General features: G+C 46.8%; 1 protein-coding gene across 1 annotated transcript in view; it reads left to right on the forward strand.

Moving 5' to 3' along the window:
* Nucleotides 1-13,226, forward strand: part of LOC134032346 (transcription factor COE1-like) — a 93,463-nt gene extending 80,237 nt beyond the window's left edge. The window contains exons 11-15 of the mRNA XM_062476304.1: nucleotides 3,350-3,415; nucleotides 4,368-4,542; nucleotides 7,852-8,034; nucleotides 9,732-9,953; nucleotides 10,441-13,226. Of these exons, the coding sequence (XP_062332288.1) occupies nucleotides 3,350-3,415; nucleotides 4,368-4,542; nucleotides 7,852-8,034; nucleotides 9,732-9,953; nucleotides 10,441-10,472 (678 nt within the window). The 3' untranslated portion in view covers nucleotides 10,473-13,226. The remainder of the gene's footprint in view (nucleotides 1-3,349; nucleotides 3,416-4,367; nucleotides 4,543-7,851; nucleotides 8,035-9,731; nucleotides 9,954-10,440) is intronic.
* The last annotated feature ends 8,700 nt before the right edge of the window (nucleotides 13,227-21,926 follow it).

Consider the following 21,926-nt stretch of genomic DNA (forward strand, 5'->3'; position numbering starts at 1 on the left):
GGGGCTTCCTGGGTCATTCCCACCCTCTGGACTGTTGTGTCCGTATGGACACGCGTGTGTCTCTGCCCTGCGTCCTCCTGTCGCCTCTCCTCACCTTCGCGGACACGCGTGTGTCTCTGCCCTGCGTCCTCCTGTCGCCTCTCCTCACCTTCGCGGACACGCGTGTGTCTCTGCCCTGCGTCCTCCTGTCGCCTCTCCTCACCTTCGCGGACACGCGTGTGTCTCTGCCCTGCGTCCTCCTGTCGCCTCTCCTCACCTTCGCCTTCACGTGGCGTTCACACGCCAGCGAACACGCTGTCTACACGCCGTATCCGCGTCGCCGTTCGTCATCCGTCTGAGTGGCTCACAGAGCAGGATCCAGCCAGGCCGGATCAACGTCCGACACGTGAAACGCTGTCAGGCTATGTAGCCTTTCCTACATAACTTCTGTGCAGTGGCGTTACTTGTGTGATTGCCGTGTAGTTACATGTAACCTACACGTAGAGTGTAAGTACAGCGTCGTTCCTGTGGGTATAGCAGCGCAGCCACATGGTGGTGGATGTACGCTGCTGCGCCCCGGTCTGCCTGGCTGGCGTTCAGACAGAAGGCCCTCGTCAGTGTAATACCCTGGAGACCCCCAGCAGAGGGTCCCACAACACCAGCTCTCATCCCCAGAGCCCCTGGGTGACACCCCGCACACACACACTCACACCCCCTCACACACACCCCCCCTCCCCCTCCTCTGCTCTCCTCCGCGCTCCTGTGACTGTGGCTTCTTCCCCAGCTCCTCTCCACCTGCTCTGCTGCCACTCACTCACCCTTTCCTTTCCTCGTTCTCATTTGGTTTTCCTCTCCTCTCTTCTCCCATCTCCTTCGGTCCTTCTCTCCTTCCCTCCTCCCCTCCTCTCTCTCTCTCTCTCTCTCTCTCTCTCTCTCTCTCTCTCTCTCTCTCTCTCTCTCTCTCTCTCTCTCTCTCTCTCTCTCTCTCTCTCTCTTACTCTCTCTCTCTCCATCTCTCTCTCTCTCCATCTCTCTCTCTCTCTCTCTCTCTCCCAAAAGAGGCCACACACGTTTGTCCCTCTATTTAGCTTCGCCACACTCCATCAGCCGGCCCCATATTTATCTATTTATCCGCCCTGTTATTGTTATTAAGAGCCATCGCCGCGGCGACCCGCTGAGCTGCCGGCGAGAGACGGGAGCTTCCTCCTCGGGGCTGGAGAACAGCCTGCGGCCTCGGAGGGAGGGAGGGAGGGAGGGGGGGGGGAGGGGGGGGAATTAGACTGGGGAAATCCAATAAACAGATTCAGTGTGGGTCTAATAAGCCGGGGTTCTGAAGAGACTGATAGGAAGCACCAGAGGCAGTCTGAAAGTGTTAATGTGTTCCTCCCACCTCAGGGTGCTCCCCCATACACACACACACACACACACATACTGTCACACACACACACACACATACTGTCACACACACACACACACACACACATACTGTCACACACACACACACACACATACTGTCACACACACACACACACACACACACACACACACACATACTGTCACACACACACACACACACATACTGTCACACACACACACACACACACACATACTGTCACACACACACACACACACACACACACATACTGTCACACACACACACACATACTGTCACACATACACACACACACACACACACACATACTGTCACACACACACACACACACACACATACTGTCACACACACACACACACACACACATACTGTCACACATACACACACACACACACACATACTGTCACACACACACACACACACACACACACACACACACACACATACTGTCACACATACACACACACACACACACACACACATACTGTCACACACACACACACACACACACACATACTGTCACACACACACGTACTGTCACACACACACATACTGTCACACACACACACACACACACATACTGTCACACACACACACACATACTGTCACACATACACACACACCCACTGTCACACACACACACACATACTGTCACACATACACACACACACACATACTGTCACACATACACACACACACACACACACACACATACTGTCACACACACACATACTGTCACACATACACACGCACACACATACTGTCACACATACACACACACACTGTCACACACACACTCTCACACACATGGCACAGAGCCACCAGTAGTGATTTTGAGTGAAGGCCCTTGTGTAGTTCAAGCAGCCTGCAGTTAGCTTGTTGCTGTGGGCTGTTGGGAGCCCGACGAAGAAGGTAGCTGCTGAAAACACACACAGAGATGTCATGTATTCAGTTAGCACACTCTGTCATCCCAGACTGCGGGGGGGGGAGACGCTACAAGCTCTGAAATGTGCTAGCCTTGTGTGTCACATGGATGAGGAGGTTTGAAGGGGAGTGGGGCTCAGTGTTGAAGATAGGAACTGCAGACGTGAGTGTGTGTGTGTGTGTGTGTTTTTGTTTGGGAGTATATGCTTGAGTGAGTGTGTGAGTGTGTGTGTGTGTGTGTGTGACACAGGGCGTGTGTGGGGGTGAAAATGAGATGCAGACAGCTGTTTTCTTTAGGTTGTTTAGAAGGCACAGTGCTCCCCATTAAAGCTCCCCATTAAAGCTCATCTCTGACTTAAACTCTCCGAAACAATGATCACTCTTTAATGTGCTCTCGTTTTATAGCTCCAGCATAATATACGACTGGTTGTGTCGCATGTCGGCTTTTCAAATGCACTGAGGGGGATTTAACCGTCTGATCTGAGATTGGAACACTTCCCTGATACTGCTGTCGGTTTTTTGTGTTGTCGGTTTAATAAAAGTAGTAACTTGTAACTTAGTTTCACTGAATAAACTTATCAGCCCGAATGTCAAATCTTTGAATTTGATGAAGGATGCAAGTCTGTACTATAACCTTGTTTTAGATGACGTGATTATTTGAGGTTGCTTTGAGTAGAAGCCTATCTTACATCCTTGTGACGTATGAACTCACTTAAATACTCGACCATGAAGCTGTACCTATAACTGAAAAATAACAAATAAAATATCAAATGAATTAGTGATCAAATGCAGGACGTAAGTGCTGTAGGATGCAGGATGTATGGCACAGGATGTAAGTGCTGTAGGATGTAAGTGCTGTAGGATGTAAGTGCTGTAGGATGCAGGATGTATGGCACAGGATGTAAGTGCTGTAGGATGTAAGTGCTGTAGGATGCAGGATGCAGGATGTAGGATGCAGGATGCAGGATGCAGGATGTAGGATGTAGGATGCAGGATGTAGGATGCAGGATGTGCGGTGTGCAGTGTGGAGCTGACTTCAGGTGTTGTCTGCAGGAGGTGCTGTTGAAGCGGGCTGCAGACCTGGTGGAGGCTCTGTACGGGATGCCTCACAACAACCAGGTACGGACCTGCACACACACACACTGCACACACACACACTCTGCACACACACTGCACACACACACAGACACACACACTGCACACACACACTGCACACACACACACTATACACATTTCCAGAGACTTGTGACATTAGTTAAGAAAAAACATAGAAATAATGGCCGTCAGGAGAGAGACCGTCTGTAGAGGTGAGACAGGAGAGAGACCGTCTGTAGAGGTGAGACAGGAGAGAGACCGTCTGTACAGGTGAGACAGGAGAGAGACCGTCTGTAGAGGTGAGACAGGAGAGAGACCGTCTGTAGAGGTGAGACAGGAGAGAGGCCGTCTGTACAGGTGAGACAGGAGAGAGACCATCTGTACAGGTGAGACAGGAGAGAGACCATCTGTAGAGGTGAGACAGGAGAGAGACCGTCTGTAGAGGTGACACAGGAGAGAGACCGTCTGTAGAGGTGAGACAGGAGAGAGACCATCTGTAGAGGTGAGACAGGAGAGAGACCGTCTGTAGAGGTGAGACAGGAGAGAGACCATCTGTAGAGGTGAGACAGGAGAGAGACCGTCTGTAGAGGTGAGACAGGAGAGAGACCATCTGTAGAGGTGAGACAGGAGAGAGACCGTCTGTAGAGGTGAGACAGGAGAGAGACCATCTGTGAGGGGATTCTGGATCACCTCTAGACACGACATCAAACCAATTACAGAGATTGTTACAGCCCTTGAAAACGTGTGTTTTTGATAAATATACTGTAGATAAGGGTGATTACTTGCTTTTGGAGTCATTTTGTGTTTCTCATTATAACCGGGATCAAAGAATTCATGTAACAGACAAATAAAAACAGAATGTCAAACACACACATGAAAGAAATAAGGGTTTAATCTTCACCTTTCCTATTTGTCCTCCCTGTTTTCCCTCTCCTCTCTTTCCCCCCTTTCCTCACTCCCCCCTCTCCCCCTCCAGGAGATCATCCTGAAGCGGGCAGCAGACCTGACCGAGGCTCTGTACAGTGTCCCCCGCAGCCACAACCAGCTGCCCTCCCTGACGGGCGCGGCCGCCCACTCCGGCATGATGGGGGTGAACTCCTTCAGCAGCCAGCTGGCCGTCAACATCTCCGAGGCCTCACAGGCGGACCAGGGTGAGAGCTGCTGCTCTAACCTCCTCCAGGCAGCGTGTGTGTGTGACTGCTACACCTATACCCTGGGTGAGGTGGTGTGTGTCTGTGTGTCTGTGTGTGTGTGTGTGTGTGTGTGTGTGTCTGTGTGTGTGTCTGTGTCTGTGTGTGTCTGTGTGTGAGTGTGAGTGTGAGTGAGTTAGACTGCTACACCTATACCCTTGGTGAGGTGGTGTGTGTCTGTGTGTGTGTGTGTGTGTGTGTGTGTGTGTGTGTGAGTGAGTTAGACTGCTACACTTATACCCTTGGTGAGGTGGTGTGTGTCTGTGTGTGTCTGTGTGTGTGTGTGTGTGAGTGAGTTAGACTGCTACACCTATACCCTTGGTGAGGTGGTGTGTGTCTGTGTGTGTCTGTGTGTGAGTGTGTGTGAGTGAGTTAGACTGCTACACTTATACCCTTGGTGAGGTGGTGTGTGTGTGTGTGTGTGTGTGTGTGTGTGTGTGTGAGTGTGTGTGTGGGTGTGTGTGTGTGTGTGTGTGTGTGTGTGAGTGTGAGTGAGTTAGACTGCTACACTTATACCCTTGGTGAGGTGGTGTGTGTCTGTGTGTGTGTGTGTGTGTGTGTGTGTGTGTGTGTGAGTGTGAGTGAGTTAGACTGCTACACTTATACCCTTGGTGAGGTGGTGTGTGTGTGTGTGTGAGAGAGTTAGACTGCTCCACCTATACCCTAGGTGTGTGTGTGCGTGCATTTGGGTGTGTGTAAGCCACACCCCATAGCCTTGGTGGGGTGGTGTGTGTGTGTGTGTGTGTTACACCCGCTCTCTGTCACAAAGCATGAACAGCACTAAGGAAGGGGAGGTGCTAATGAGTTAGGAAACACAGAAGACATGTCATGAATAAAACACCAAGCTCACACACACTTTCACAAGGTTTCAAGGAACTGTGTGTGTGTGGGTGTGTTTATGTATATGCATATAGTCAGTGTGAGCATATTGTTGCCTGTGTGTCTGTCACTGTCGTTAACATCCTGTGTTTGACAGCAAATTTGCATGTGTTTACAGTACTGTGGTCTTCCAGACTACACACACACACACACACAGACGGATGTGTTTGGAAACGTGCCCTTTCTGAGGGGCGTAGGAATGAGGGATACACACAGATATACGGCCATGCATGTTTGTTTTGCAGATGAATCCTATTCTAGGTCCTTCTCTCGACCTGTCTGCAAGATAGCATGAACACACTGTAGATGGAAACCAGGCACATTCATGTATACACACTCACACACACACACCCCCCCACACACACACATATTCACACACAGAAACACACACTCCTGCACACCCCACACACTCCTGCACACCCCACACACACGTGCGCACACACACACAAAAAAACACACGCCAAACTGTGTTCACTCCCCTGACACCTCGCCATTTTAGTTCCCCCTCTCCTCTCCTCCCCCTCTCCTCTCCTCCCCTTCTCCTCTCCTCCTCCTCTCCTCCCCCTCTCCTCTCCTCCCCCTCTCCTCTCCTCCCCCTCTCCTCTCCTCTCCTCCCCCTCTCCTCTCCTCTCCTCCCCCTCTCCTCTCCTCCCCCTCTCCTCTCCTCTCCTCCCCCTCTCCTCTCCTGCCCTTCTCCTCCTCCCCTTCTCCTCCCCCTCTCCTCTCCTCCCCTTCTCCTTCCCCTCTCCTCTCCTCCCCCTCTCCTCTCCTCCCCCTCTCCTCCCCTTCTCCTCCCCCTCTCCTCTCCTCCCCTTCTCCTCCCCCTCTCCTCTCCTCCCCCTCTCCTCTCCTCCCTCTCTCCATTGTCTGTTTTTGACATCGCCGAGCAGAGAACACCTACAGGAATCCATGAGGTCATGGGAAAGCATGGAGGCTGGGGAGGAAATGGAGAATACCACAGGTTTACGTTCACAGTCACTGGAACTGCAGGCCAAGGGCCTGACTGGTTCACCCTCACTGTTACAGCGTGATGAAATACGTTATTCTTTACGTCTCCTTCAATTACGCGTTGAGATGAAATCATTAGGAAAAGCAGGCGGTTTACATGCAGGGGCCTCTCAAACACACAAGGTAGGGGTCCGCTCAGGCCTTCCTAACATACCACCACGGATCTGCTTTGTGTCACACTGTCTCCGTGCAAAAATATGATTTCAGCCGTCCTCTGGTGTTGGTTCCCATCTGAGGGCAGGCGCGGCACTCCTCACTGCCTGCCCGCCACGTCAGCGCCTGATTGGTGGATAGAGTTTCTAACTGGTTCCCTCAGGCCTGGCTGTCCTGTGTCTTTCAACCCAGCAGAGTGGTGTAGTTACCTGAACTTTCACCTCATACACCCCTTCCCTCTTCCCTCTCCTTCCTGCCCCACTTAATATCCTCTACCCCCTCCTTTCCTGCCTCCTTCCCCTCTTCTCCCTCCTCACCTCCTTCTCCTCGCCCCCCTCCCTCTCCTCAGCTGGTTGGCGTAGAGCTCTAGTGGTCCTCTGGCGTGACCTTTCACCCCATCCTTGCATGAGGCACCCATGTTCCTGCTGACCCGAAGGCACACTCCCAACATTCACAGTGTGCCAAGTAGAGCAGTGTTCCTTCCTCCCCCCCCCCCCCCCTCTCTCTCTCTCTCTCTCTCTCTCTCTCTCTCTCTCTCTCTCTCTCTCTCTCTCTCTCTCTCTATCTATCTCTTTCTTTCTCTCCCTCTCTCTCTCTCTCTCTATTTCTTTCTCTCCCTCTCTCTCTCTCTTTCTTTCTCTCCCTCTCTCTCTCCCCCTCTCTTATCCTGTTTCTCTCCCTTTCTCCCACCCTTTACCTCCCCCTCTTTTTTTCTTTTTCTCTCCCTTTCTTCCTCTCCATTTCATCCCCCCTCCCTCCCTTATCTCCCTCTCTCCAACTTCCTGGTTTGGGCCAACGCAATTCCCAGAAGGAGAACCGTTGCCTAGTCTCTGTCCTGGGATAAGGGGTGGGAGGGGGGCTGGGGGGGAGGGGGGCTGAGGGGGTTGCAGGCGATGGGAAACACATGTCAGTGAACACAGTGAAGGGAGAGGCAGAAAGGGACAATCCCCAGCAAAGCCTCAATGCTTCCCCTGCATAAGGGAACCAGCGACACACACACACACACACACACACACACACACACACTCCTCTTCATCAAGGGTGTAGGTGTAGCGTTTCTGTTTTAAGTGCTGAGGGAGATCATACCACTCAAAGACCCTTTCCTGGTTTCCCCAGCAAAACATACGACCCTCAATACACAATCATCGATTTCTCTCTTCCACTAAAGCTCTCTCTCCCTCCCTCCCCCCCCTCCCTCCCTCCCCCCCCTCCCTCCCTCCCCATGTCCAGGTTACTCCCGTAACTCCAACAGTGTGTCTCCTCGCGGCTACGTGCCTAGCTCCACCCCGCAGCAGTCCAACTACAACACCATCACGTCCACCATGAACGGGTACGGCGCGGGCATGACCAACCTGGGGGTCCCCGGGTCGCCCAGCTTCCTCAACGGATCCAGCGCCAACTCTCCCTACGCAAGTGAGTCTCTGACCCGCAAGAGGGGGCATAGTGAGTCTGTACCCTGCCCTGGGGCTCAGCAGGGGGGCATAGTGTGTCTGTACCCCGCCCTGGGGCTCAGCAGGGGGCATAGTGAGTCTGTACCCCGCCCTGGGGCTCAGCAGTGGGCATAGTGAGTCTGTACCCCGCCCTGGGGCTCAGCAGGGGGGCATAGTGAGTCTGTACCCCGCCCTGGGGCTCAGCAGGGGGCATAGTGAGTCTGTACCCCGCCCTGGGGCTCAGCAGGGGGGCACAGCCGAGCACCTCACCCCGTCTCAAGCCACCTGTTGTGCGGATCATTTCTCCATGGCAGGCGATGGGATGTCCAGATATGTAGATGGGGCTCAGTGTGGTTTTCTGAGGGGGCATGTGTGTGCTGGGACAGTCCTAGAGTAACCCCGAACAATGTTAAAACAATCCTAACCAGATGGCGGATTTACGTTATTGCCAAACTGTATATTTCAACCGTGACTTAGCAGCTAAACGTAAACAGTGACAGGACAGAGCTGGGTGACTGGGGTGTTGGTTACCTGCAGGAGGATAACCCCCAGGTTATCCCCTGCCTCAGCGTGGCAGCCTCGGCGTGGCAGCCTCGGCGTGGCAGCCTCGGCGTGGCAGCCTCGGCGTGGCAGCCTCGGCGTGGCAGCCTCGGCGTGGCAGCCTCGGCGTGGCAGCCTCGGCGTGGCAGCCTCGGCGTGGCAGCCTCGGCGTGGCAGCCTCGGCGTGGCAGCCTCGGCGTGGCAGCCTGGGTTATCTGTGGGACTGGTCTCAGGTCAGGGTTCATGATCGGGCTGAGGAGATGAAGGGAGGGGTGTGTTTAGTCTCTCTGCGCCACACAGACGTGGTTCCATGCACTACGCCGAACTTTGACTGTCCCCTCATTCATCTCCCTCATCGCTGTCCATCGCTAACCAACTAACACCCTCATCAAGCCATTCCTGCTCCGGTCTGACCTCACACAGCTGAACCAGAGACTCAACATCTCACGATAACTGTAAAGATGATGTGTACCTTACCGAAGCAAAACTGCACTGATTGTGTGATTCATATCATAATGCTCAAAAGCATTTCACTGTCCATTACATGGTTCCATTTTGAATATGATTTTCACCAACTGTGTATTTTGGGGGACTGGGAAGTAACATTTTAGAAATACAGGCTACATGTTTTGTGACAACTGTTTCACTGCACGTTTAGTAATGCTTCTAGAGTTATGTGATGTTAACAAACCCAGTAACCGTAGTAACACACCTAAGCCGTACAGTAGTAACAGCAACTTCAGCTGCCTTTTCCTTGACTAATACAAATTGGTGACCAAAACAATAATGGTAGAAGTGCGTGACAAACAGGAAGTCAGCTTGTGGTGGGGTGATTTCACTGTAGGCGCAGACGCTCTGTAGAAACACAGTTATTTCGGGAGAAAACCAGAACGGAAGTTGCTGCTGCCTTGGGTCAAAGGTACTGTCTTTGTCCACATCTGATTCGGGCCAACAAGTTATGGATCAACTTTGCAGATTTTTGCACCTTTTTCTGCTCCGAGCATGTGTCTCCAGCCCTCAGTCCTTCCCTATAGGCAGGCATCCATGTACCCCAGACCCCCCCATGCATGACCATGTTGCACCTCATCTCAGTCCATCCACTCACCAACCTCTGTGTGTCTGTCTGCCTGTCTGTTTCAGTCACTTCCTACAGCCCTCCGTTAGGATCTACTTCCTCTCCCTCCTCCTACTCCTCCTCCTCCTCCATCCCTCTCTTCTCCGCTGGACCCCTAGGCCCTTATTCATTCTCTCCTGTCCATATGATCTCTGCAGTCAAACAGAAGAGCGCCTTCGCCCCTGTCGTGCGGCCACAGACATCCCCGCCCCCCACCTGCACAACCACCAATGGCAGCAGCCTACAGGGTGAGCATCCCGCCCCTTTCCTGCCTCCCGGCCCCGCCCCCTTTCAGCTGAAAGAATATATAAAGGGTGCATTCCTTAGCTGAGAAACATGTAATGGTAAACTTTGTGCATCACGGCCGAACCACAGCGATAAGGCTGAGATAGGGGTAGGTCATGAGGTCAAAGTTGATCCATAACTTCTGGCTCTGTGGTGGAGATGAATTTGGGGATTTGTTTGGACCTACTCATATTCAAAACGTCAAAACCGAAATCATTATAACTCAGTTGCATTCTCTATCGTGTAATTCAGTTGCAGTTCGTCAGTTTATTTACGAGTGACGTATGCGTCACGATACGAATGATTGATCTTCGAAGCAGAGACGAGTGTTGACGTCACAACAGATCAAGATGTCTCAACGATGTTGTGCATTTTGGGTTGACTCTCAATGCGCTTGATACCGTCCGTAGCCTGTGTTTGAGTGATAATCGTTGTGTTTGTGTCTTTCAGCAATGGCAGGACTCATAGTCCCCCCTATGTGAAGAAGACATCCTGCCCTGGGAGTCCCAGCAACCCTGGCCCACAGAATCACTAACAAGCGCAGCTTGAATTTCCCCAACCTTGTGGACAGAACTCCCGCTTTTCCAGGAACCAGAACCGCAACACCACAAAATCCAGACCGCCACAGTTCCACAGAACTTTTCAACGTCGCTAAATTATGTTTGTATAGGTGCCCGTAGTCGACTTCATGGTCAGCTCCTTCTTTAACATCGGGGACAAGAGTGATCTTGCTTGTCCGAACCAGTAGCACGCTGATGAAAAGGTTAGCCAGTCTGAAAATATAGCAATGTGAATGATAGACTATGGTCTAATGGCAGGTATGGACACCTGGTTGTGTGAATATTGTCCCAGTTAACAAGGCTTATTTGCAAGGCCGAAGTTTCCTTAGACTGGATCCTCTTAAAAACTGGGCTACGACTCAGTTGAACCACTGTGAGTAGGAAAAACCAATGAGAATTGTCGACTACAGCTGATGTAAATGCAGAATCCAGGAACTATCTTTCTCTCTGTTAAATTTCAAACAATTAGTGTGACGTTGAACGGGAATCTAACCCTGACAATGTCAAGAAATTCTCTTCAAAGATCATTGATCTCTAACGTCAGTGTCTTTTAGCATTTTCTTTTGTGTACCATAGCTTTTAATGGTGTGTGTATTTAGCATATTTTGGAAGAAAATGCAGCGATTTTCTAATCTAATGACAGGTTTGGCGGAATTCTTCCGGAAAAGCAAATACAAATGTTATAATAACATTTGTTCACCAACGTTATCTCAGTAATGTCAGGCCAACTCCAGGGTTTGTTTTTGGGTGTCAACCATTTTTGAAATACAGTACAATAGTTGTACTTCCGGGTGTGTTGAGTGGTAGATTTTAACCAGAAATGCTTGCAGCAGTTTTAATCACGTTTAGGTACCAGATTTCTTGTTATTCTTCTGATTGTGCTTATTTTGTATGTATTTATAACGTATGTTTTGGGATTCCTTTTGTGATTTAGGCCTGAATGATAGTCTCAAATATATACGTAAACACATTTGATGTCTTAATACCTTTTAGATATTGTAAAAAGAGTGAACAAGTGAGAGGAAGAACCTTTTTGTAAAAACAAAAAAGTCTCGTCATGACATCATGGTCACCCTTGTTTTTGAAAGCAGGATCAACGCTCCACCACTTTTGTATAAAAAATAATAATTTTCCGATACTATATTTAACTTTTTGTATACAACATTTGTGTTTTTCCTCTTATTATTGTCCTTTGTGTATTATTGTGAATTGTGTATAATCAGTTATTTCTTAATGCACTATTTTAGTTGAGGCACTTATAAGAGCAATGCATCTTAAAAAACTTAAAAAAACTAAAAGACGAAGGGTAGTACAGATATGCACCCATGTGTTTTGTCATTATGGACTTGACCTTTCTGCCTGAAATTGCAATCTCCTTGTCATGTGAATTTGTATATTTCAGAAGCTAATCCATTCTTTTCTCCATTCCTTTTAGTTTTTTATTTGAAGGCATAGCCATCAGTTCTGTGGTTGAAGTTAAATATATGTTGTCCATCCTCACAATGGACACAAGTCTCTTCATTATGTTTCGATGAGGATGAATGTATAGTAAAAGACAAACCCGTACTCAAGTTAAAACCACTCATTTGTAAGGATCACTGATTTCAAGGAACCCTCCATTGATGTTAATGTTGTTGGTGGTGGTGTTATCGTCGTTGCACACAATCTGTATCATTTACTTATGCAATTGAGTTACTGTAATGCAAGCTATATTTCCACATCTCAGTGGAATGTTTTCAAAAAATAAAGACAAACTACATAATTGATGCCTTACAATAGACCATGCTCAAACACAATGCCTTTATTACTGTTATTTAAAGCATGAAGAACACTAAAATGATATTTTTTTATTTAGTAAAGGTTTCGATTGAAATTATTATGAAATTACTTTGGTATCCGAGGCCCGTCAGCCTATAAGGCGTAATGAATGTGTCTAGTCAGGGTTTCTTGGAGAAACGATTCCACCTGTGACCCCACATAGTCAGTCTTAAACATCACAATAGTGGTACATAATGTATCTGACTGTAAACAAATTATGTGTAGTGAGGTAAATCTCCATTGGGTGACATTACCTAGTCATAATATTATTATGAGGTAAAAGTCTGTTAGGCTTCGCTGGAAAAACCCATTTTGAATTATGAGAATGATATGTAGCTTTTAGAGCCCACTTGTACTCCTCACTAAACATCTGACTTCAATATTGTTGACCTCTAAGCCCATTTTGAATGAAAACATGGGAATTTCTCCCCAAGTTAAAACTTGGCCAACTGCTCACAATCCTTTCCTTCATCTCCATTCCTCATATCCTTTCCATCCACACACTGAATTTTCAAATAGCTTGCATTTTTTTATTTTTTTTGTCATAGTTGTAGAAAGCTTGCTTTTGCCGCCATGGTTTTCAGCAGATGTTTTTTAAAACTGCAAATTGTACTTTCTCAATGTTTGATTCAATGTGAAAGGGGGGATAGGTACTGCATCTTTGTGAAATATTAAATATATCATCAAATTATATCAAAGCACAATGTTTAATTAATGTCTTTAGAATACAACTGGAGAGATTTCCTCCAGCTGTCGTTTCCCTGTCTTTGACCATGCTGTACATACTGCATGTTTTTTTTCTGTGATCCAGTGCTTTTTGTACAGAAACAGTCTAATAAAGATTACATTTGGCTTGGATACTCTCGGGATATTTTAGAAACTGTATTGGCATCCTTCCACTCCATTAGGATCTTGGACGTTTAAACCTGATCATGAATCTCTAGAGGGACCAGCAGGACTAAGACCCTTTTTTTCCAATAAACTATCTAAATAAGTTCACCCTTGAAAATTGCTCATAAATCGATCTAACTAAAAGCCTTGGATCTTGAATCCGCAAAACAACACCTCTTGAGTTGACAGACATTGATCACAATCATCATTCTAGGTCTCACTTATAGAGGAAATACTTCTCGATGACTCACAGACAGGTTGCACAAACATTAGCTGAACATCATTTAGTCTGCAAGGAAAAGTCATGAAAATATGACTTATTCACACCTACAGTACAGTATTGCTGTTTTAAATGTGGTCCCACACACATTTTTGAGGGGTTAACTTGTCCTATTCTAAACAGTGAGATACGGTACATGAGTACTGTACTGAACAACACTTGGCTCAGCACAAGAAGAGTGTGTGTTGTTCCACTTCAGTTGCTTCAAAGGGGTCGTGAGCTGTAACAGGTTCCTTGGTAAGAGCAGCTCCAGTGGGACAGAGATAGAGTTGCCCTCCGCTCGCAGATAATTCTCTGTGATGCCTTCAAATCAGCGAAGGGCTTTATCCACTTTGCGGCTTCCAACAAGGAAGTCTGTTTTACATCCTACGCAGAGGTAGGAGGATCAGAACAACGGAAATCTGAGAGACGGAGGGAGTCGGCGGGAAGTTAAGTCTGCCGCCGACCAGGAGAGCATTCGGTGGCACAGCTTACCAGCTACCTCTCTTACAGTACCTAGCCGGCCAGAAACACTGTGAATGTAGAGATGCATGATCGCTTGTTAGTGAGGACTTTCCTGCCAAACCTTCCAAATCACCGCAGAAGAAAACCTTCTCCCAGAACTAAACCACTTCCCCTCTGCGTCGTAGCCAAAATACATCTAGGTTCTGCCAAGCGTGGGGGGGAAACTAGGCTGCCCAAGCTATAGAAAACATGGCCGCTGTCCCACAACAAGTGGTTCCTCACGTAGAGAAACTATTAACGGGTTTGACATTTTTGAGACAGAAAACTCAATAATACATAATCAAGGTTTCATCTGTAAAGATTTCATGGAAAACGGGTTCTGGTTCAGACTGAACCTGTAAACTCTTAAAGGTCATGTTATCCCGATCTCAACAAGGTTTGTTTCCCCCTGGTGATTTCTCTGGCAACACATCGAACTGGGATAAGCAAGACATGTGTGTGTGAAGGCAGGGAAAGATGGAATACTTAAGAAGCCCGATGAGATGATATAACACACTTTCCATCACTTGTGAAATCCTGACACAATGGCGATGATGCAATTGGCAACGTAAGACAGTTGCCAGTTTTGCTAAGACAATCGCAGAACACTGTACAGATGGACAGAATTTTTTTTTTTTTTTTTTTAAAGATGAAATCGACTTTGTCATGCAACACCCAGCATTTACATTTACAGTTGACATGCTGTAGCATAGCCTTCGGAGGACTTGTTGAAACAAGGTCAATCAGTGAAATGGGGGGAGGCGTTAAGGATGCTATGCAGGTGTGTTTTGTTAGGGAATGGGGGGGAGGGGGGTAGAATCAACTGACATAACGTCACTCAATCTCTCCATACATCTGCAAACGTTGAAGAATTAAACAATTTCCTCTGTGTTTATGATGTCATGGTGACTGTGCAGGCCTAGTTTGGAGGTCAGTGTGTGTGTGTGTGTGTGTGTGTGGGGGGGGGGGGGGGCATACACCGTAAGAAATAAAAGAAAAACGCTCAAGCTTTTTTCACGGAGCGACTGTAAGTCATCTCGCACAGGAAGTGCCTTGGGCCTCAGCCCTGTGATGACACCGGAGCCCTTCGCCAGCCCTGCGCAGTGGAGAGGTATGTAAATCACCGGTATAAAAGTTCAAGCTGGCCAGAGACTGTTCCTGGGAAGCGCAGGGGGCTGGAGGAGCTTGGGAAATTCGATGTAGGCCCATCAAAACCATGTGTTGCACAAGCCGTGAGGCTTTGTCAATAAAGTTCTCATATTTTAGTGGAGGGCTCGGCGATTTCCTCATCGTTAGGACGGAGTCTAAGTTGAGGGCTTGAGACTACAGTGACCACATGAGGCTGCTTAGATTATGGGATGTGACACAGCAGATCATATTAACAGATGTTCTAGCGTGTACTGGACTGTGGAGCCCATGTCTATTTTGGTCTGGGTGCGTACGTTTGCAGTCAGCCTGGCCCTTAGACCCTGGTCGGGGCTTTTGTCTTGGAGCAGACGAGTCCTCTGTGATGGATGTGTTGAGTTTTACGCCAATCATACTGTACCCCACATGATGGCATGTAAGGATCCGTAAGAGTTTCATTGATCAGGATGACCTTGTGTGACACATGATCAATACATCACTGGACTTGACTCCATTCACACACTGTCACAAAACTTTTAATATTCTTGGTCCATGTCAAGCAAAAATTCAAACTTTGCAAATACACAAACACACTCACACACATCAACACACTCACATACACGCACACACACACGGACACACGCGTTTCCAATTTCTTCACAAGATGTGACGAGTGTTACATGATCATACTCAGTGTGTCACTTGTTAAACTGTTGGATTCACAGCATGTGAGTGTCTATCAGTCAAAATACATTTGTAAATAATTAAGCGCACACAAATTCTGCAGATACGAAACTGTGTCCAAGATTTCAGCGTGAAGAAACAGCATACCAGTATTTACAAAATATTATGTTTATATACAGTACACACTATGTGTGCATGTGGATTATAGTATACAGTATACTGTAATATATACTGCATACCTATATACTATATACAGTGCAGAACATGCACTATATGTACACTGCAGGAAGGGGGGGGAGGGGGTTCATAATGTCATCATGTCAGTCAGTGACCCCTCAGAGTGAGTCTGGGCAACTCCCAGGGACCTCTGTACCTCTGTACGCCCCCCCCCCCTCGCTACCCCCGCCCTCCCAGGTCAGAAACTCAATCTCATACATATGTAGCAGACTGGAAGAAGCACTCGTCGTTTCAAGAGCTCAACCCCTGGAGATCCTGCCAGTCTCTCAACAGTTCCCAGGAACCATGTACTGTTCTGTGTGTGTGTGCAAGGGAGAGGGGAGCGAGGGGACCAGAAAGTATTTTGTTTTGTTTTGCTTTGACTCCCCCCCCCCCCCCGCCCCTCTCCCTTCTCCCTCCTCCCTCCCTGAGACCTCAGTGAGATGTTGGATGGTGTCTCGAAGACGAGCACCGTACAGAACACCACCCAGTGAAAGGGAAAAGCAAGGCACAAGAGTACACTTTACACCTGTTTCCCCTCGTCATCTGTCTTCATTTTTCTGGGGGAGGCAGGATGTTTAGCTTGGCTGTGACCTGTTCCATGACTTAATCCCTGGGTGCTATTGTTAAATTTTCGAGCAAAAAATAATGAAAACCAAATGTGGAGTGGGGACCTCGTTTTCGGTTTCAGGTCTGAGCTTTAACAATGTTACATTTCCAGCAATTCCAGGCCAAATAATTTACTTATGTTTCTCTTGTAATATTATGCCAAACATGAGATCTTTACTTTGTCAAATCTGGTAAGTATCAAACCAACTGTATCAATAGGAAAACAGTTTTAATAAGCATTCCCAGGCGAGGACCGAGAAACACCTCTCACCTGGAAGCTATTACAGCCGACAGGAAGTGGAGGCAGAGATCGAGTGCTTCCCAATAATATGTATCCCCCCGGAGAGCAGAAATATGTAGATTCATCATAAAACATTTCGGAGAGAAATGTAACATGGGATGGAAAATCAACAAAGACAGCTGGGCACCTATAGCCCTCCAAGATATTATCACACAAACATCTGCGTGCACGACGCCTACATTTCATCTACGGCATGAATTAATATCATCACTCTCGGCATGAATTAATATCATCGCTCTCGGTATTGATAATGTGAGAGTACAGTACACCATATCCCAGATGCGGAGCTATTTTTCTCCGTGGTTCAGAAACGTCTCGGTGATATTTGCACGGCTTGAATGATGGATCTAGACAGCATCCTCAGACGCGGTCGCAGCTGAGCCACGCAAGGAGGATCTCCCAAAGAAGACCGCCATTCCTTCTCCATTGAAATTCTTGAAGCACCCCTATCGTCATCATGATGGTCTCAAAGGCCAAAATCAGTGTTAATAAATCAATCCCCAGCTTGGGAGCACTCTCCATCGCTCCCTGAGCTGCTTGCTAAACAAATGGATTCAGCATGGCTAATGAGGACTGGGGAGGGAGAGGTAACTAATACCTTTAATGATCTCAACAGACAAAAAAATACTACCTCCTGCCAAAAGAAAGAGATGGAGTCCAAGCCAGGGAATGTTTTGGATAGCGGTGCCTGGTTGATCCCAAGACCAAAGGAACCTTCGACTTGAAAAGACGTTGAAACCGCAGAGGTGACGGCGTGAAGGCCTACTGCACGCTGACGACAGAGCTAACAGGTCCTGGAGATGTCAGCGATCCCCATTCAGCCTGACCGCATGAACGACAGCTGTAGAACGCTATAACCGAAGATGCCGTGTTCTGGCGATGAGGGCTCACTTTAGCATGAGAGGACATGCTTCACTTTGTTTTCAAGAAAAATATTTTTGGCCTTTGTCAGCTTTATTTTATTGATTGGACATTTGGAGAGAGACAGGAACGTAGGGACAGAGAGGGGGGGAATACATGCCGCGAATTAGCTGCGATGTTACACACGTTTTTACCCGGTAAGCTACAGAGCATTCTTTGTTTTTATTGTATTTCTAATGACTGAATGGAAATCTTTTTCCGAAGTCACGTAAGTCTGGAATCAGAACTAGCTCATCCAAACAGGTGCTCTGCACCAAAGAGGAAAAATAAACACGCAATAGTAAAACTACCTTTGGGCACTGTTGTAATGTGTCCTTCATGACTTAAACATGAATATTTATGATATGACCCAAAATAGAGGTGAGAAGGGTTAGCAGTTTTCTAACTTTAAGCCTATTGGGTAAATGTTTCAAGCGGTTCTAAGTGGCGATAAGTGAGAAGAATGGCAGGTAGGAGGCAGGCAGGTAGGAGTTTGGGTTCATACAGTATCCATAACCAACCTGCTGTACGTCCATCAGAGCTTTCAGTTGTCTCAGGAGAGCAGGTAGATCATGTAAAGAGTAAGTGTCAATCCAAGATGGCGCCGATGATGGCTGCCTCGGTCGTTAGGTGCGCTCTTTTTTGTCTTGTTTTGTCTGTTAATTCAGTGTTCAATTCAAGATTTCCGGGGTTCTCTAACTAGAGAAGTACTTCTAAACATCAGGACTACAACTCCTGTGGATTTATTTCCCACTTTTCTGCTTCCAGCGGCAGAATTAGTGGGAATTATAGTCAAAGCCCCCCTTAAACTGCTGAGAGCGGATCGTGACCCTGTGCTCTCTGGCAAAACGAAAGGCGGTGGTATTTGTTTTTACATTAACAGTGGCTGGTGTGAAGTGCACTGACTGGGACATGTTCACGACTGCTACCAATAGTCTGGATGAGCTCACAGAGGCTGTGACATCATACATCAGCTTCTGTGAGGACTGCTGTATACCAACACGCACCAGGGTAAGCTACAACAACGACAAACCCTGGTTTACAGCTAAACTCAGAAGGTTGAGGTCAGGGAAAGAGGCCGCGTTTAGGAGTGGGGACAAAGACAGTTTCAAGGAGTCGAAGATTCCTCTGTGCAAACTTTCATGGCGAATAAATCCCATTCTGATTCTGATTCTAAACCTGCAATATGGAGGGCACAAATTGATATTCTGAGGAGTCTGATCCTTAGACAGAAGGTCCATTATCCACTGCAAGCATTAGCCTTCACAAAGAATCTTACTCTGTAAAAGTAGCTAATTAGATAATTCAGCTGTTGCGATCTCATCATTTTGTGATGTTGGCGTTCCCTTACTAATGACAGGGGAAGTAATGGACCTTCAGAAATGACAACTGGACTCATTTGGACCATACGCATCCACTGTGATTAGAGTAAGAGTAAGCTCGGTCAAGACGTTCAGGTATTTAAGCAAAACATCATCCAAAAATCATAACAGCTGGGATGAAAAGGATCTAGTGAAGTTGCACATTGCAGTAAGATAGTTTAGCAGGCATGGAAACAAATTGTATTAATGCATGCCTAATGCATGTCCGCTGTATGTCTGTCTGCAAGTTTTACCTGGAAGACACTACCCAAACAGATGCAATATACAGTATTATAATTTTTTGTCCACATTCAGATTGGCATGCACTTTCTAGCCTATCCTATTTTACACTAATCACGGTAGATACATACTATGCAAGCAAAGTTGTAACCCTGACCCTACCATTAGTAAGTAAGAAAAGCATATGTGTTTGTGGCCACAGAGGATTTCCTAAAACCCGGAACACGCCTTTACACGCTTACACACCTGAATTTAATCACGTCATTATCACCAACCCACCCACGTGCAAACACCTGCTAGGTTTACAGAGTGTCATAAGTGTTGTTCCTGCTACTGGCCCAGCTACTTATTCAAACTGGGGAGTGGTGTAAGTAGCTCGTGCCATATCCGTAACATCCACGCAAGGTTTCTTTAACCCTTGTGTTATCTTCGGGTCATTCTGACCCATCAGTCATTGTGACCCACTGTCGTATTGCGACAAATTTACCTCATATAAAAACAAAGTGAAGCATTTTCTTTTAACTGTCGGGCTGTCTCAGACCCCCCACATTGGAATGGTTAAAAGAAAATTATTTGTATTTGTTTTTGTATTGGGTAAAATTGGGTAAACACAACGATGGTTCGTTATGAACCTTTGGGTCATGTGACCCGAAGGCAGCACGAGGGTTAACCTTGGTCGAGATGCCAGGGGATGACGCATTCAAACCTTTGCCTACTGTACTGTCTGTCTCTCCTGGTTGAAAAGTATTTACCTTTGGTGAGTATGAAATGCCTGTGTCCGACAGCCACAGTCACTGACGTTACTAACGTCACTACGTCACTAACGTCACGAAAACACGCGTGACTACCTGTAGCATAACATTCGTTTCGCATCTGTTAACTTGGGGGATAGCTAGGCTAACTATAGCTTTACTGCAAGGCAGCTGCAGGAACGCCACAAGCAAAGAGGCCAGGGTGAAAACAGTGGTGCTGCCCCTACATCTCTCCCTCAGAGGAACCCTGAAGATGCTTCCTTTCTGAGCTGGCCAAGACTCTTATTAAAACAACGCTCATAATTATCCTGGAATTCCAAAGCAGTGCTATACTCGTAATTAGGCCACACAGGAGCAGGCTTATAAAGAATGAATGTAATAAATAAGCTATTAGATCGGCAGTAAAAGTGCAGGAAATAAAATGTTTAAAAAAATTATATAAAAAAACAACGATGGAATTGAGTTTGGACTGATCTCATTGGCTCTTGATAAGCACTTAGAAAAGTTGTCTTGACTTCTTAATGCCCTTTTAATAATTTGACGGTTGGGTTTAGTGAATAGTTTTGCAATCATTTCTACCAATGTTTATAAGAAACCACAAGATACACGGTGTCTAAATGTTTTTACTTGTATTTCCTTTTCTAATTATGTGCTACTACAGGATTTTTTTTGTTCAAACTAACATCCACTGATGTCAAAGCCAAGGTAAATTCTTACAATCACGAATAATCTCAAATATTAGCATTCACTTGCCAGTGAGAGTTTCTGACCCTTTTTCTATCACAGTGTGTTTCTCCTGTATACACATTGGCCCCTAAAGACTTCCCAGAATCAAGCAGGAATGTCCATATTTTCACTCAAATACTCCAATACTTTAGTTTCCCACAATTCCATCAAGGCAGGGGATATGGTCTATTTTAATGCCTGCTTTGAAGTAAAAAGAATGATCATATCTATGAAAAGTATTAACTTCTCCAGAAGGAACCCTGTCGTTTTATTAGCTGTCATGTTACAGATTCGACCGCCTTCCCAGAGCAAGCAACACCAAAGTTAATGGCTAACAAAAGAAGTCAAAGGGAAAACTTGCCTGATTATGGCAATAACTCCAGCAGATACTAATTACCAGTGGCTGTAAAATAAGTCAAACTGGCCACACTAATGAGTACACTTGAGACCTAGGCCTATTGTTAAATTCCATTAAAGGGATATATTTCCCTCCTTTTTATTCAAATGGATTTTTTTTCCATAGCGTCAGTGTCATCTTGTCAAATATAACAATACAGATTTCGGTTTAAAGGTCATTATGCTGCAAAGTGAAATAGTAATGTGATTTTAAGCTTTAATTTACTGTAGAAAGTAAGGGATGCACGTTTATTAGACACTATATCTAACAAAGATTCATTAAGGTTCCCTTAGCCTAATTAAAACATTTGTTTAGCTGGCTTTGGGAATCAGTGCATATAGTGTTTGCAAAGAGAACTATGCGGAACATTTGTTTATTTACTTTTACCTGGCCAGTCGCAGGCCTGTTGTTTTTTCTAGTCGTGACTGTTACAACTTACCCTTACTCGAAAGCAGTAGTTAGAATGTTGTGACGTATCAAGATCTCGAAACTTCCCTGTACAGTAGGCCTACGCAACGACACTTGAGATGGAAGGTAGATCACGAGAGACGTTAACTGCCGCAATTTGGCAACGTTCCCTAACGTTGGTATCA

This window comes from Osmerus eperlanus, chromosome 13, assembly GCF_963692335.1.
Source record: "Osmerus eperlanus chromosome 13, fOsmEpe2.1, whole genome shotgun sequence".
NCBI lineage: Eukaryota > Metazoa > Chordata > Actinopteri > Osmeriformes > Osmeridae > Osmerus > Osmerus eperlanus.